Genomic DNA, 18,510 nt, shown 5'->3' with positions numbered 1-18,510 from the left:
AAATGTCAGTCACTTTGAGGAACTATACTTACGTACATGATGTTATGAGAATCTGGCAGGGCCTAGAAGCAGGCCAAACAGGAAGTTCATTTATCCAAGCGAAGAGGGTCATGTTCATTGCTTCCGGTTTTGAGGATAGGATATTGTAGGGGACTTGATATGATCAGTAATGCTTGTCTGCCTTACACAGACCTTAGCCAGGGATCAGCCTAATCTTGAAGGATCATTCAAATAATTTTTGGCAATTATTATAAGGACTTAGAACTGACTGCACCCAGTGTTCAGTGATTCTTGCTTTCTGTTTTGTAACTGTTTAAATTTAAGAGCTCATTTAGGCTGACTCCAATCTCTTGGCACTTGGAAACTAGTTTTCTCAGGTTATCAGTTTTACCTCCTTCTGACGCTTCAAACAAGAGTTGCTGTAAAAGACAGGGAAGCATAGAAGTAAGACTTAGCTAGATTTTGAGCATTACCACATCAATGGATATGGCACATGCAGAAAATTTATAGGAAAACTTCAAGATGAAATAAAAGATAAAAAGCATTACATCTTTCCACAGTGATGCACAAAGAGGTAACTTCTGTAAGGCTCTCTGATATAAACGGTGGACCTATAAGATAGATATATATACAATTCCATCAGGAAATGTGGTGGAAAACACCTTCATAATCCTAACTATTTGAATGGTACTTCATAATATAACAACATTCAAGACAACATGGTTATGCTGGATTTTGGAGTTTCCAAACATTTAGAGTTCTTAGGATGTTAACTTCTATGCTTTAATCCTTTTAAATTGAGAAGTCAACAAAAAGGGCAGAATAGCTATTTAAAAAAAAAAAAAGCAACCCATCTGATAGTCAATCACGGCTTACCTCTCTTTGTCCCTTTAGAACAATCTCAGCAGCAATGGCTCTAAGAAAAAAAAAAGGAATATAGAAAAGGGAAAAGAAAAATTTATATATCTTTGAACAAAATGAGATACTACCACTGGCAGAATACTGACTGTGGGAATCTGAGTACAAAACTTCCTGAAAGTAACAGGCTAAATTTCCAAGGAGGGTAACCTATAGTGAAAAGAAAAATTCAACAATTTTTATCAACTTTACAATAATAAAGCAGACCAGTGTTTTGAACATAAATAACGTTCATGAAAAATACTCATAATTACTAGTAAAAAAAAATACTTGGCACTAACACCTTTAAAAGAAAGAAGACATCAGATTATAATAGGGGGAAACCCCGCATTTCAAAAGAGATAGTCTTAATATGTGTATAGCAGATCTGTTTGTTTGGTAACAGTATTGTTATCTATATGTTCTCCTTCAAGGAAAATTAAAACTATCCATTTTGCTTCTAGAGGCAATTGTTAATGAGCACGCCTTCACTCTTGGTATAAAACCTCAGCAAGTGCCAAAAACAAATCTAAATTAGAAGAGAGATCTCTCCGGGGGGGAAAAAATAGATGTCATTTCAGATTTACCTGTCTGGAGCAAACCTTATAAATAAAAGCAATAGCTATAAAAACATGTACATGATTGTTGCATTACATTTTCCAGGTGGCCAGGCATGTTGGGATATTATATGTAAACATCTTGGCTTGAAGTTTCAGAATCTGAACATTGCTTTCTTCCCATTCATGTTGAAGTAGCCTGTAAAGTACATTCAGGAAAATGAACAAAAGCATTGCAAGTACAGGGAACTCCAAATGAGCTCTATGAGCAGAATGTTTGATGAAGCATAATTTTTGGTCAGTTAAATTCTATCAAGGCTATTCAGCAAGTATTTGTAGAATGCCTCTTACAAAACTTACCCTGGGAAAGAAACATGCAAACTAGCAAAAGGTCTAGTCAAAACCCATACCATCTTCAACAAACTAAAATAAGGCTGATGTATTCCTATAGGATACTAAAGCATTCTCTCCAAATTACACTCCACATTCTCCCTCCCTGTAAATTTTCTAAAATAATGAATTGATATATTAGAGCAATTTCTTGGTATTTTTCTTTCTTTATTAAACACAGTATACTTAATTGTGAATGCTTCTTGAGCTAAAATGTAATAAGTACAGTGACTAATTATTAAGTTCTCTATTCTGAAAAAAAAAGGACAAGGATGACCTTAAGAAAATAAGAAGTATCTGGGCTTCCCTGGTGGCGCAGTGGTTGAGAGTCCGCCTGCCAATGCAGGGGACACGGGTTCGTGCCCCGGTCCGGGAAGATCCCACATGCCGCGGAGCGGCTGGGCCCGTGAGCCATGGCCGCTGAGCCTGCGCGTCCGGAGCCTGTGCTCCGCAACGGGAGAGGCCACAACAGTGAGAGGCCCGCGTACCGCAAAAAAAAAAAAAAAAAAAAAAAAAGAAAATAAGAAGTATCAAAAGTAGAACTTTACCAACAAAACCAACAATTAAACTACCTATATTCCAAAATGCCTATCATTATAGGAACTACTCAAAACATCAGCACATTTTCTATTTCACATGTTTTATCAAAGGTGATGTTTTAGAATACAAATTTCTATAATTAACTTTGGCAGATTAGCATGCTTATTACTAAGAATCTTTATTATAAAACTCTATGGCGTTATTTTGTTACTCTTATCACAGTCTTAAGCCTTTGAATTTTTTTCAATCTCTTATATCATTTTCCTACATACATGCTAAGTGGAATGTAAATGCTCTAGAACACAAAGGGATATTTGATAACTATTTTAGGCACCTTATAATCCACAAAACAAGCTTAGAAACATAAGACACAACTGATGCAGTGGAAATGACAGCACAAGTAGAAGCCAAAGCTTTAGTATGCAGTGTACCTTTTTGAGTCAAAAAGCACAATTCCTGAGGGTTGAAATGGGTTTTACTCTATCAGAGCAGAAAAACTACAAAGAAATGCTCTAAAAAAATCTTGTAATTGAATGTATGAAATCCCTGGATAAGTGTTTCTCAAATGTGGTTTGAGGGCTCTAGCTCAGGAATCTGCATTTTAAATAACCATCCCAGGAGATTCTGATACATGCTAATATTTGAGAATGACTGACGTATATGAAAAGAAGTCATAGTAGGACTTCCCTGCCAATGCAGGGGAAACGGGTTCGAGCCCTGGTCCGGGAAGATCCTACATGCCACAGAGCAACTAAGCCCGTGCCTGCCAATGCAGGGGAAACGGGTTCGAGCCCTGGTCCGGGAAGATCCTACATGCCACAGAGCAACTAAGCCCGTGCGCACAGCTACTGAGCCTGCACTCTAGAGCCCGCGAGGCACAACTACTGAGCCCATGTGCCACAACTACTGAAGCCTGCGCGCCTAGAGCCCACGCTCTGCAACAAGAGAAGCCACTGCAATGAGAAGCCCGCACACCACAAGGAAGAGTAGCCCCCGATCACCGCAACTAGAGAAACCCCACGCACAGCAATGACGACCCAATGCAGCCAAGAATAAATAAAAAATGAAATAAATTAATTAAAAAAAATAAGTCGAGACTTCCCTGGTGGCACAGTGGTTAAGAATCCACCTGCCAATGTAGGGGACATGGGTTCGAGCCCTGGTCCGGGAAGATCCCACATGCGGCGGAGCAACTGAGCCCATGCGCCACAACTGTTGAGCCTGCACTCAAGAGCCCGCAAGCCACAACTACTGAGCCCGCGTGCCGCAACTACTGAAGCCCACGCGCCTAGAGCCTGTACTCCGCAACAAGAGAAGTCACCGCAATGAGAAGCCCGCGCACCGAAATTAAGAGTAGCCCCCGCTCGCCGCAACTAGGGAAAGCCCGCGCGCAGCTTATCTCTTTAACACTTAAAAACCTCTTAAGTAATACTCCTTTGCTGCATAAAACATGCTTTGTGCTTATAATGCATGTACTATGGACAGATGGTATGTGCTTAGGAGACACAGGTGAACTTTACTTGAATTATATGCCCCCTTTTATAATCTGCAGTTTTCTGAAGTGACTAGATCTCCACATTGACTTTTACGCGAAGAGTTACATATTGCTTAACAACTTTGAAATTAAAGTGGAAATGAGGCAATAGCCAAAGAGCAGACTATTAGCAAGTTTTCAAGAATAATTTTATATGAAGAGCCTATACAATTGAGCTAAGAATTTTATTTTTTCTTACCTCAGTGCAAGTCCAGAATTAGTTGGCATAATTGAGCAAAACCGTTCCAAGGTTTTGGAATGCTGGATCTTTGGAATACAGCTCAAATAAAAGAAAATAACCTGTGAAGGTTGGGGAGGTGGGGAAAGGAATACAACAAAATGTGAAATCCAGTTACCTATGTGTTTTAATGAGAAAACCAAAATGGTCTTTAAGACATGAATGTATAAATTATAACAATGTATGATGCTGTGAGTTACAGTTCCTACCATTAATTATATTAGTGACTTTCCAAATATGAATTAGGAAATATGGTCTAGTGATGAGAGCCATGGACTGAGAACACTGACAAGAAGCCAGGAGTCCGGGTTTTCATTCCTGAGTCTACCTTTACTTGCTGTATAGCTGGGCAAGTCATAGGGCTAATAATACCTGCCACATCTTGCTCATGGAATGCCCGTGTGTAAATGACTTAATGTCCATAAAGTGGTTTGAGATCCTGGGATAAAGAATGGCATAGAAGTACAAAGCATAATAATTGGTTATCCCGGTAACAACAAAACCACCCCACCAAAAAAATAAATAAATAAAACACAGAGATGTTTTAGTCTACACTGAGCTTTAGTAGCTTTTAGCTTACACGCACTGAATAAAAGGGGTCTCTGAAAATAAACCAATTTTTAAAAAACCCTTTGCTTCACTGCCTATAAGAAGATGACCTTATAAATATATCAATATCCAGACTCTACTCTTAAAATTCCAAACAGCATCTGATTTCAGCTTTCTTATGTCCTATGTATAGCTCTATCTGCTTGACAAAATACTGATAAAAAGAGCAGCTACAACATGTAAGCACATTCTTACTTATTTTGAAGTTATAGAATTTTTCATTCAGTAAAATTTCCAATTACTCAAGCAAAACATTACTGACATTATTACAATTACTTCTTTTGATCTCTTCTTTAATACGTATTAAACCTTAACATCTCTTCACTTTTGCTTCAATGCTAAATTTTCTTAAATAGAAGATAATCAATATGCACATTTTATCTTAACTGAAATTTAAAGGGCTCTGTGCCTAGATTTTGAAGAGATAAATAGAAAACATGGTCAAGAACAACAGTAAATGCTAGTAAAGTGGTCCTAGGAAAATCTCTCTATATTAAACAGGAGTTTTGCTATCATTTAAGTCCCCTACTTTTGTATAAATATCTAAAGAAAATAAGTTTTAAATGCTTACCCTATTATGAAATTCATAGTTGGACCAGTAATCAGCACTGCTAAAAGGAATGGGGTATCGGGCAGGGACTGTAACCAAACATCTATTCACTAAATCAGTAAAAAATCTGAATTCCTGGACTTTGTTTCTGGATCCAGCAGCTCTATTATTGGCAAAGACAAGATAACTGCCAAAAGAAAAACATCATAATTTAGAATAATTAAGCCAGTAATTCTCTAACAAGAAAGCTCATCAACCCTTCCCCAACCATATCCCCTTATTTCAAATCCCATTCTTGGGCTTCCCTGGTGGCGCAGTGGTTGAGAGTCCGCCTGCTGATGCAGGGGACACAAGTTCGTGCCCTGGTCTGGGAAGATCCCACATGCTGCGGAGTGGCTGGGCCGGTGAGCCATGGCCGCTGAGCCTGCGCATCTGGAGCCTGTGCTCCGCAACAGGAGAAGCCACAACAGTGAGAGGCCCGCGTACCGCAAAAAAAAAAAAAAAAAAAAAAAAAAAAAATCCCACTCTTATTAAGAGGAATTAAACTTACTCCAGCCAAATCTTCTGCACTATATCAGACTTCATGGCCACCCCTAACGCTGCCTCATATGCCTCCACTGTCTCTTTAATACTTGATTGAAGAGGATGACAAAGGCTGTTTAAAAAATGAAGGAAAACATTGTATGTCTACAGCTCAATTCGATCAGGTAAAGGAATGACAAAGTATAAACATTACAGATATTATTACAATAGAATCCTTCTTTTGATCTTTTCTTTAACAACGTATAAACCTTAGCATCCCTTAAATTTTGCTTCAATGACTTTAGCAACAGGTTAATTTTAACACAGTGTAATTCAGTAATAAATAACAGATGCAAGCCTAGTATGCAACATTTCTCTCCACAGTAGATAATGTCTCACCAGTATATCAGCCACAAATAAGGAACTTGGTGGTTAAACATTTCATCATCAAAATTTCCTTTACATAAACGGGCTGGAATATCAAGTGGTCCTGGGATATTTAAGAGATACCTGAGGAAAAATATCATGTTTGAAATTATGCCTATGTACACATGGATTACTATTGCTTTTTTTAAAAAAAAATCCTGTTTCAACTAAAATTTCCTTGTTTATACAGTAATGAGACTTTATTTTCATGTGTATACCATACCCCTTTGATCACATCTCTAGCATCATATATTTATTATCTTATACATACTTGAATAATTCTTTTTCTATGATTTTTAAAAATTTTATAGCCCAAATTAAACAAACCACCATAATCATCTAATGAAACCTAATTAAAAACAGAGAAGAACAAATGAGACTACCAAGTATCTAAAATTTTCCCACAAAATCTGTACTTTCTTGAAAAAAAAAAATCTTTGAGTTATAAAACTTGATATCTGAAAACAATTTCTCTCTCACATACACACAAATACCACTCTACATTTAATTTTAGACATGATATAAAAGCGTATTCTGTAACATATTGGCCCATAAGGCACTTGTCAAAAAGAAGTCTATGATCAAATAAGATTGAGAAATACCGCAAATTAAAGCCCCCTCTTAAAAAGCCACAAAACATATTAGGATATTAAAGGCTCTAAGAAGCCAATCAGTAAAAAAATCTATTTTACTTTGGTAATTCAGGTTTCCCCCCAATATATTTGAATCTGTGTGTATAACATTACCAGCATCTTCAGGAACAATGTTTTTAAAGGCAATACGTTGATTTCAACAATGACAACCTAGTATTAACTGTTCACAGTGAATTTAGCAATTATTTCAAGAAACTAAGTTTTAATGGATTAGAGAGGCTGTATGGCGGCTGGGGTGGGGGAGGTTGTGTGCTGGGGGCCGTAAGAAAGGGAAGAAATGGTACTTCTAGAAGGCAGATTATCATCCTGACTTGGCCGTTAACTAGCTGTATTACCATGAGTTAATCACTTAACTTCTAAGAATACTGACTTTTCTCAACTGAAAACTGCAATAAGTAAGAAGAGATAACTTTAAATCTAATCTATGTAAGACTATCCCTATGCCAACTTCAGTAAGATGAATGAAATCCCCAAGTTAACTTTTATGGTTATCTACTAGTCTTCAAATTGATTTGAAACACACGAAAATTACTCCACCTCAATCTTTCTGTCTGTCCTTATACTAAATTTTACACATAAAATTTTCCAGTATAAAATTTATACTAAATGTTATATAGAAAGAGAAATGACAGACTCTAATTCTAAATAAATATTACAGTTCTACGTACTTTGCTTTACAATTTCTACTCATGAAATAAAAAAGTATTTTGAACTTATGAAGAGCACTGACTTCTCCTATTAATAAGCTTCGGCTCTTTTATAAATTTTAAAAATTTCTATCAATACCAAGTAAGTGTGGCAATGCTGAAAACTCTCTCACTTACTGCCATTCTCTTAATATTTGACTTTTGTATAAATATCTAAAAAATAGGTAGGCTCTCATCTGTGCAAGCTTTCACCACATCTACCCAAAATAAGGACTTCAAATTGTCTAAATAAACTAAGCACAGGATACCTTTTCCTCATAATTCTTGGTGAATTATGAATTATAACTTTACACACAAAAAATAATAAAGCAAGATTACTTAGTAAATAATGAGAAGATTATTTGGAGGTAGCCCACTTTCACATTTTTATTGTCACTTATTTATTCTGCTTCATTAAGCTGACATCAAGAAGATCTGAAGATCTTTGACCATGGCACAAACTGGCAGCATCTTCTTCAAAGCTAAAGCAATTACCTCCATGCTGAAGGGAAGATCAGAACCAGCAAGTCTTTAAAAGTCTGGTTCAGCCTTGAATTTATCCTGTGCTTAAGTCTGAGATGTTAAAGCAATCTAATTTAAACAGGGAGAAAGTCAGCATGGGGAAGCTAAACAATCTCTAAATTTCTCATACAACAGTTTAATTTTTCTCTATTAATTTGCATTTCAAATTATTCTTTTGTAATTAATTATAAGATGTTAATCTATATGTAGCAAAGCAGAAAGACTTTCAGGAAGAGTACTAAAATCACTATGTCAATAAACTGGCTATCTACTGTAAGAAGACAGATGTAAAGACTCAAGTTTGGTAAAGAATGGTGACCCCAAACTTTTTGCCATATCTCAAATAAAACTGCCATGTTCACAAAATATTCTAGGGTGGATAGACCACTGACTTAACAAAATGTGGGTTATTTTTGAAAATATTTTTTTATATAACACTGCTATACTGTGGGTGGGTACAGGGAGGGAGCACCTAAGAAAAGAAAAATATATGCAAACATTAGACTTGCATATATAAATCTAAGACTATCTTCACTTAGTATTTTCCACAAGAATATTTTTTTAGGTGATATCCAGCTTAGACCTATCTTCTCTCAGTTCTTCCTAACATACAATAAAAAAGTATGTCATGACAAATATCTTCCTTTTGATGCTGTTTTACTTAGGATCAGCAAACTACACCTACCTTCATAAATAAACTTTTATTGGAACACAGCCATGCCTATTCATTTATATACTGTCTATGGCTGCTTTCTTGCTACAAAAGCAAGGTTGACTAGTAGTGACAGGCCATATGGCTTGCAAGCCTAAAATATTTACTATCTGGCCCTTAAGGAAAAAAGTTCGCTGATCCCTACAGAGAGATGAGGAAGAAGGAAAGAGAACATTAAAAGCCTCCAAAAAAACCCCACTCTTTAGGATCTGAACAAGAACTCACAGGGAAGCAAATAAAGGTAGTAAATACAGAACTCTATATAAGCTACTGAGAAAGTGATGGTTGAGAAAAGAATTCTCCAAAGTTTCTTACTCAACAACTTTCAGAAGTTAAAGCAGTTCTCTTTAGAATTTCTTTTTAAAAAGGCATATTATTTACATTCACTTTAAAATCACCAATGCAATAAATTAAAACTCATTTTTTCGAAAATCACTGAGATTGTCTCAGGATAATTTGTTGCTACAGTATTAATTGCTAAAATTAACAATGACAGTAATTAAAAGAAGCATGAATCACCATGGTGTTAACATAAATTTAGTGTTCTTAATCCAAAGAATGCAAAACATTTTACATCTCGTGTCTATTTTTATTAAATTCTATTGCCCTTATAACAATTCTGTAAGAGGGTATTCAAGCGTCTTAAAAAAAAAATCAGTCTAAAATATAATCAATCCACCAAGAAATTGGTAATCTTTCCACTGAGCTACACTATTTCTCATTCCTCTACAAATCAAGAGTTCTACAAACTTACCGAAACAGATCCAAGTTACTATACTTCTCAAACCCAGGTTTAAAGAAGGATGCGATAAATTTCCGCAAAAATGGAAGAAGATTATCTCCTCGATTCTATTTTTAAAAGAAAGAGGAGGGATACACATTAGGCTTACAATGTTTAATTAAAATCTTTCAAGGGAGGAAAAGCCCTCCCCCGCCCCCCCAACCACTGACTAGATTAGGTTTTTTGAGTAGGTGGAGGTAGAGATGACTTTTGTATTCTGATCTCCAAACTGAACTAAACATTAAACAGTTTAACACCCAATATACCACAAGCTCAAGTTTCACTCACCAATTTCACCAATTAGCCATTAAGCTCTATTTACATGTTTGGCACTGTGCTAGGTGTTGGGAGTAGGGGAGCTCTAAATCAGAATAAGACATGGTCCCTGCCCTCTGGGAGTTCTTAGAGTAGTATACAAAGTAGCTATAAGCAAAATTACAATGTAATGTAATTAAGTGCAATGGTAGAACTATGCATGAGGTATTATGGCAGAAAGAGAAGGAATACCTAACAGTATTGCAAAGGGCAAAAGGATCAGTAAAAGCATCCTGGAGAGGCTGACGCCTGAAACATCTTAAAGGATGAATAAATGTGAAACATAAAAATATCATATTTAAGAATTATGAAAAAAAAAGAATTGAGTCTTTTTTTTTTTTACCTGTGAGATGAAGAATTTGCACGTATGATAAAAAACCTCTGCATTCTGAAGATTTTTTTCAAATGCAGTAAGCCACACTGCCCTAGCTTTGTCGTGCTGATTTGTTTCCAAATATAAAGCAACAAGGGATTCCAACAACTGACAGTTCATGGGACATGATTCCAATAAATATTTACAAAGCTTCACTGCAGCCTCATACCTTCACAAGAAAAACACACATTTAAACACATGAAAAAATCAATTTTTAATATGAGGTTAACTGCTCGTCAATTAAGTTTTACCTCTCAAGAAGCTGGTGCAGAACAATCATGTTTGTGTAAAGTGGAACACAAGCCTCTACTCTTTCCTCAACAGTAAGGCTCTCATCTGTGCAAGCTTTCACCGCATCTATCCAAAAACACAATAACATGAATCAAACATAAAATGAATTATGTGACTGTGTTATTTAAACTCTAAGGTAGCCTATTCTTTTGTTTGACTACATCTTATTCACCTTTACTAAACTCCTGGTTTTCATCCAAAGGAGGTATTTCAGATATCTCCAAACTCCTAAAATTGAATCTTTCACCCTCACTTTCCTGTTAAGAATAAAACACCCAATATGAGCTCTTGCATCTTTGCATTTATACTAAATTCCTGAAAAATTATGTCAAAGAAATTAAAGAATGAATTATCTTTTCATCTTTCTCTGACCCACTTCAAGAGGCCTTGCTCTGCTGATCTACAGCCATTTAAACGTCTCCCCCTAAACTTGATCTTTTCCTTACTCCTTCAAAACACTTTTCCCTTTGTAAAGAGTCCTTTATTCGATCTTGCTACTTCTTAGAGAAAAGTCCTCCACTGTTTCACTTTGCCCAACTGTCACCATTTCCTCCTTGCCCAAGGTGGTATGACTTCCCAGAACTGCTGAGTTTAAAAATGAATGTCATTCTGAAACAGCACTTTTGAAGTTCACGTATAAGGATCCTATCTAAACAAATCTATCTCTACATTCATTTTATCTGATTAGCATTTGATAATGTTCTTCTTTTTAATTTCTTCTTGCCTCTGCTTCCAAGAGATTGTTTATATTTTCTCTTGGTCTCATTCACTGACTCAATTCTCCCTTTTACCCCTTACAGCTATACTTTAAAATCTCCATTTCCTCAAAGAAAGTATCTCATAGCTTCAGCTGGTGAATAACTTACTGGGAGTGCACATTAAAAACTGTAAAGCACTATATAATACAATAATTTCTATGTTGATAACTTTCAAATCCATTTCTCTATCCATCATTGTCCATTTAAGGTGCACTTCCTTATTTCCTTCTGCCAACAAGCATTTCCACTTGGGTGACCAATTATCACTCATAAATACCACTCCTACTACCAAAATCAGTCTTCCCAATTCACCAGTTTTCTATTAGTACCCTTTCCTTTTCCTGGTCTCAAAACCCTGAAATCATCTTTGACTATTTTTTCTCTTCTTCCCTGACATTTAATCTGTCCCTAATCTCTATATGGTAACTTAAAATGTCTCCAATAAATACTCTCTCTTTCCCAGGTTACTTTTTTTAATGCCTCAGTTATGGCTGTCAGCTTCTGGTTGGTTTTCCTACCTTTGGTATCATTTCTCTCCAGCATATTCTTTCTTTCTTAAAGAATTTCTATTGCCATCAAGCCTACCATACTTAAAAGTTCTTGAAAATCTGGTATCATTTCCACTTATCAAGCTTAATTCCTACTGTTCTCCAGCACAAAAAGTCTCACTTTGATAAGGACTCTCCCCTCTTCTAATCTCCCTTTAAATCCATTGCACCAATTCCTATCTACTTGTTGTTTTTTGTTTACTTAGCTCCCCTAATAGGAATGTCCTTTTACTTCCTTTCTTCCCTAGTTTATTCAATGAACATTTACTAAGTGCTCAGTACACTGCCAGACATTATAGGCCCTTGAGAAATATAAAAATAAGACAAGAGTCCCATCTTTGAGGAGGAGGCCCACCATGTCAGTCACATTATAGGCAAGCTTCAAAGTCCAGCTCCAAGTCCTAATTCATCTGTGAAGACATACTTGATCATGCCAACCTGCAATAATCTCTTCCCTTCAGGTTTATGGCCTGTACCATGTAATTCTCTAAATCACAGATCCCAGTCTCTTCTCTAAGCACAGAATTTAGACTATATACTAATAGACAGTTATGTGGCCTCATATGTTTATTAATTATGTCAGATGTATAGATTTTATCTTCTGACTAGGCTATATACTTCTTATTAGAAGGGAACAGGCTTTATATCTTATATATGTTCCAAAGCAGATACTTTGGTTAGTACAGAGGAATCAAACTCACTGATTGATGGAAAAAATATTAATACTTGAAAAAATAAGATATTATCTTTTAACTTTCACCTTGATAGATTGCTTTACAAAAATTTACCTGGTTCTATGATTCAATCAACTCATTAAACCTATGTAAATATGCTATATTATGTACATATTTAGCTGATATCCTTTGCCATAATCAGAAAAACGTAACTTTCATAGATGCCAATGCCCATCTTATCTGATTCAATCCTTAATTTTTTAAGCATTTATATAATAAAGTGTAAAACTTGCAATACATAAATTTGTTTCATTTAATTTTGAAGAATCATAATAAGCGATAAGTTGATGTTCTAAATAATTTATAAACATTTATACTTACCTTCAAATACTGCTAACAACATGTCAGGATTAGTCTTTACATCTTGAACTGCTTGCCACGGCATTAGAAATGGTTCTATATTAACAATTCTTGAAGGATTGGCATTAGACGGATCATAAAATTTTGAAGGGAGAACGTTGAATTCAATAAGATGTATGTAGGCCAGCCATGCCAAACATCGATCACTTGTTTTAAGGTATTCAGCTACTATTCCATCATTAGCCAATTTCAATGCGTTCTAGGTAAAATGGAAAAATAATCTGAAGGTGTTTTTAAAAATATTTCTAATAAGATTCAACTGTGAAGGCAAAGAAGATTAAAAGTGTTTTATTTCTTTGGCATGGTTCTTAAATACCTAAGTCAAAATTCTGATACCAATTTTTTGAATGGAGAAACTCTTTAGAGATATCAATACCAGATTAATGTAATTTTTACTATGCTACGGTTTATGACATAATTAATGAAAAGGTTAAATTTATTTGTATATTTTAAGTACCTTGATATTCAAAATCTAATAAGATAAAGAGAAAAGAGTAAAAATAAACAAAAAACCTCACCACACCCATATAGAAGATTTTCACTATGGACTAATTTTTTCCCCTTATGGTTTGAATATTGAAGTTTATTCTGGTGGGTACTCAGCAAATATTATTTTCATTTAAACCTCATAAACACTCTAAATAAGGTATTATCCCTACTAAATAAGCAAAGGAGGAAACAGCTGTAAACTTACCCAAATTCACACAACTTACCAGTAAGTGGCAAAGATTCAAATCTAAAGCCTGTGTCCTCATCTTTCAACAATGCTACCTGTACTGTTTTAAACCTTTAAAAAATTCTCTACAGAATGTCATTAAATGCTATAATAAATGTTTACCTGTAAAACTGCAAGTGCACTTTGGCATCTTCCAGTAAATATGTGTAGCTGAACTCTAAACAAAAGAGCCTCTAAAAGCTGAAAGGACAGAATATCTGATGTTTCCCGCTTGGCTGCTCCCATCAGGAACTCCACCATTCTCTCACATACGTAATCCTTTTCTTCAAAGGTGCTTTCTAGGTGCAGAAACTGCCCAAATGGATTTCATATGATTACTCCTGATTCATAAGAATATCTAAAACTACAGATTTTTCACATTTCATTAAGAAACTATCACATATTAAAAATTCAATTTCTATAAAAAGGATAATTACAAATATGTATAAACCCATTGTACAGTACTATAACCTAGATTTCCCCTTCTACCACAAGTCGGAAAGTGGAATCAGATGAAAACTAAAACAATACAGATACACTCTCAGAATTATCACTAAAGCAATTTCACGTCTCCTTTCCTTGAATCAATAAATGGCAACAAGACCATGATGGATCTTCAAAAGCTCACGTTTATGATCACATACAATCTGAATTGCTCAGGTGTGTGACTGTATAAAAATTTTGAGAATAGCATTCATATAAGAAATATGTGACAAAATAATTAAAAGATTTAATCTTTTAAAGAAATTAAGAGGTCCTTTAAAGACCAAACAACTTAAGGAAAAACATTACACCCTATAATTTGTGGTGATCAATAGCATTAACTTTGGTACAAGGCTGCAGGTTAAAATCCAAGCATTTTTCATTGTCTAAATCTATTCAGTGAGTTAGGAGAGTAACAAAGTGGCAAGTTCTTTCATTAAGGGATACCATGTTATCCAAATCTGTCTGTTCTGAATTTCAGTTAGCAAGTAAATGACAGATCTGATAGTAACAGTTTATATGAAAGTTTATCTGAATCTAATAATTCCTGAGTTCAGCTGGTAAAAGTTCACATATTAATGAATATTTATTTTATAAGTGAATTAATCATAATTTTAAGTTTAAGCCTGGGTAAAAAACACCCCATTTTCTCAGAGAATGAAGAAAAACCCACTTTTTCACCAAATCTTTTAAACTTAGCAAGGTTCGATATTAGTATGATTTACAGATAAAGTTTTTTCCATAAGTAACAAGGGCATATAATAAAAAGACCAAATTATTTCCTGGCTTTCATGAAAATGTTATATAAGCATAAAAAGAATATTATTAAATTATTTTCAGGTGCTTAGCAAAAAATTCATTTAACTTTGCCCAAACCAAAACTGCTTAAGAATAGGTTAGTGTAAAATGTTTTAAACTGTTTGTTTCCTCATTACCAATAAAGTAAACAACAACAAAAATCACCTCTTCACTAAATACTGTCTTGTTTAGTCTAAGTTAATCCTGACCCAGAGAAGTGGTTTTGAGGTTACTGGACAGTGAAATTAGGTTATTATTATATCTATATGCAGACAAAACATATGATCTATTAACCTACACATCAATATTTAAGATGACCTAAAGAATTATTGATAACAAACACACACACAACTTTATCTTTTCTACTCACAGTCCAAAAACTTTGATAATCAGGAGCATATTCAACAGCTGTTTCACACATTTCCTGCACCTCCTCCTTGGTTCCTCTTTTTGAGAACAATCTGAGGTAATGACACCAAATTTCTGGATTGTCTTTGTTGTTTTCCAAAGCTCGAGCCAGAACATTTAAAGCAGAATCCAAGGACTCGGAACATAGCCTACATGTTTGAAAGAAAAAGCAGGACCATTTTTTTTAACACTTGAAGATACTTTTTAAATCAGTCTAGTTCTAATAAGTCAACTTTTAAATTCCATTTTCTATTAGAACCTACCAAGAAGTTAGAATCACCAATGACAAAGGGAGGTAGATTAAGATTTTAAATCACATCCATCCAAAACAGGTCCCGATTTCCCACAGACCCAACAATTCCCTTTTAAGTGGATGTTCAATGCACATTTACCAGATAAAAACACAGTATTATAAAACCACTAGATTATCAACTTCAAATGTGCTTTATGTCCATATTCAGCAATACCTTTTATGATTTACACTGGTCTGGGAATGGGAAAAGTTAAACAATTCTCCCTCAAGGCCAGCTACTACCAGCACAAAATAATCAAAGCTTTCAATATAATAGTTCTTTTCAACAGTCAAGGGCTCGCTATCTCTTGGAGGAGAAAACTGTCTCTCATGATCCTATTCATAAAATAATGTACAGTTTTTTGGCCTTCACTCAGTAAATGAGTCAGAAAAGAAAACATTGTAACTTATTCTATCAACATGAAAATGACACACAAGGTAAGTTAAATAAGCACCATATTCAGGTATGTGTGATGTATTAGCATTCTGCAGTGCTACCTTAAAAAAGTTTTTATACCAAGTTTTAAGACAGAGCAGCCTGTTTAAAAAAAAAAACAAAAACACCTTACTATTGTAATTCTAAAATTACAGTAATAAATATTACTCCTGGTAATAAGAGATTATTCCTGGCAATCCTATCAACAAGTAGGAGTCAAAAAACACAATTATTTAATAGGAGCTGTCATTTTTGAGATAAATTACTATTTATCTTATTTGAATACACATAATATAACACCACACACAGAAAAAAGTCAATTCACCAGAATTTAGAGGTTCTTAGACAAGCTTTAAATCTCCAAATTAAAATTAACATAAAATTTAACCTGTTCCACTGTGACTTTATCACAATTTTATTGAGACCATGACTACCTGACGTATTAAAAACTCCAATGATTAATTCTTGGACCACTCAGAATTTACTGTTTTAACTGACACTACTTTGAAGTAAGAGCCTACTTAAGTTAAAAACTGTAGCTAATTTATTACCCATACACTAAGCCATGCACATAACTCAAGATCTAATCTTAAACTTTTTCTAATAGCTTTAAAACAATTAAGTGCTTTTGGCTGTGTCAAAAAAACAAAGACTCCATTGATAGCAGCAAGGAAACCTGATTACCAGAGATGAAATAAACTTCAAACATAAAAATATAAATGTGCACCAGTTTACACAAAGATAGAAGGGGACGTACCCCTCATTTTGATTCAAGTACTTGTATGCAAGCTTGAGCCAAAGTTGTACATGAGAAGGATTTTCAAGCACACTTGCTTCTAAATTAGCAATGTCATCAGTCTCATTTGTAAAGTATCTGACATCATCTGGAGTGACAACTGTATCCAAAGCTGGAACATTTATTCGGTTCTCTGGCTGGAAGACTATAAGAAAAAGCGCTATTAGCTTCACAATTTCTCTAAATCCACAAACCCAAGAAAAAACGATTGGCCTTATCTTTAAAATAATCTAAAAATCTAAAGCTCATAGCTTTAAGGTAGAGCAATCATATAGTTTATTGTCCAAACCAGGACACTTCTAAGAGTAAAAAGGGATGTTAATACAAATTACACCAGGATGACAGGTATAAACTAGGACTCTGCTGGGCAAACCAGAAGTATGACCTCTCTACTCTTAAGCGTAAATGACATCAACTGATAATTCACATTCATTAAGTTTTAAGAGAAAGTTATAATAATTTATGAAAATGATTTATTCCATATTCCACTACATCTAAATTAGAGAAAAAGTGTTAATGTAAATAAGTACAGGAGAGCATATTTGCTAATCCACAAATAGTAGGCAATTAAATTATGCAAACTTGAGAATATAATGTAAGATGTACTCGACAATAAGGCACTCATTTATACATTTCTTTGTTCACTCATTTAACTCATTCATTCTGTGAGCCTACTGCATGTCAGAAAACAAAGACTCAAAGATAAAACAAAACAGAACTCCTGCTCTCAAGAAGGACACAGGCCAGGCAGTAGTTCTCAAATGGGAGCAGCACTGCTCCCCTCTCCCCACTCAAGTAATATTTAAAGCTGTCACATTTACTAAAGGGTGATCCATGCATTTACTGGGCAGGGGTCATGAAAACAAAACATCCTGCAATATAAGGCACAGTCTTGCCCAAGGAAGAACGAATTGCCTTAAACGCCAAGCAGCATCACTTTTTTGAAAACAGAAACTTTAAAAAGGCTAGTAGATTACACCAAAAGATTAGCAAAGTGTTAGCAAAGTGTAACACGACAATTTAATGATTCTGGATCTTAAATTACTTCTTACCATACTTAATAGGTCCTGTAGACTGTTCCTCATCACTACTGAAATTATTCTCTGAAATAGGTTTTCTCCAAAACTTTGGCTTCCACTTTCTTTTATCTTTGTAGGTTGTAAATGGAGGTGCTAAAGTAGACAGAAGACTGCTGGTTAACAGAACTAGTCTTTTATTGTTTTGAAGGATACCCAAATAGTACTCAAAAAGAGCTGAATTTATTCTATCATGTTACTCAGACATGGTATATATATATTTCTACATAATGCCAAAAAAATTGTTCTCATAAACTCCAAGGTCCTTTTGTGTGAGAGAAAGATACATATACTCACTATGGCCTTTACTTTCATTGACATTGCTCACAAGGAGAACAGCCATCTGGTCCATTGACATTCGATCTTTGTTTACTCCAAAAAGTTTCTCAACATATTTTTCTGAAATTAGAGCAATGCTATCTTCATAAAAAGTATAAAAAATATGGATTACAGAGATGAGGCTAATTAAAGAGTATGAAGTAAAGAACAGTTTAAAAATTAAAGGTACTA

General features: G+C 34.8%; 1 protein-coding gene across 1 annotated transcript in view; it reads right to left on the bottom strand.

Moving 5' to 3' along the window:
- Positions 1-281: 281 nt before the first annotated feature.
- Positions 282-18,510, bottom strand: part of ZFC3H1 (zinc finger C3H1-type containing) — a 48,894-nt gene continuing 30,665 nt past the window's right edge. The window contains exons 19-35 of the mRNA XM_065887469.1: positions 18,298-18,399; positions 17,977-18,096; positions 16,886-17,069; positions 15,363-15,549; positions 13,835-14,023; positions 12,958-13,195; positions 10,557-10,662; positions 10,276-10,474; positions 9,591-9,685; positions 6,237-6,347; positions 5,866-5,970; positions 5,337-5,502; positions 4,118-4,218; positions 1,552-1,653; positions 877-916; positions 549-611; positions 282-419 (exon numbers count right to left, since the gene is read on the bottom strand). Coding sequence (XP_065743541.1) covers positions 282-419; positions 549-611; positions 877-916; positions 1,552-1,653; positions 4,118-4,218; positions 5,337-5,502; positions 5,866-5,970; positions 6,237-6,347; positions 9,591-9,685; positions 10,276-10,474; positions 10,557-10,662; positions 12,958-13,195; positions 13,835-14,023; positions 15,363-15,549; positions 16,886-17,069; positions 17,977-18,096; positions 18,298-18,399 — 2,246 coding nt within the window. The remainder of the gene's footprint in view (positions 420-548; positions 612-876; positions 917-1,551; positions 1,654-4,117; positions 4,219-5,336; positions 5,503-5,865; positions 5,971-6,236; positions 6,348-9,590; positions 9,686-10,275; positions 10,475-10,556; positions 10,663-12,957; positions 13,196-13,834; positions 14,024-15,362; positions 15,550-16,885; positions 17,070-17,976; positions 18,097-18,297; positions 18,400-18,510) is intronic.

The sequence above is a fragment of the Phocoena phocoena genome, chromosome 11 (assembly GCF_963924675.1).
Source record: "Phocoena phocoena chromosome 11, mPhoPho1.1, whole genome shotgun sequence".
In the NCBI taxonomy this organism is placed as follows: Eukaryota; Metazoa; Chordata; class Mammalia; order Artiodactyla; family Phocoenidae; genus Phocoena; species Phocoena phocoena.
Note: the sequence above shows the minus strand (reverse complement) of the source record. Positions and strands in the feature narration are given on the sequence as shown.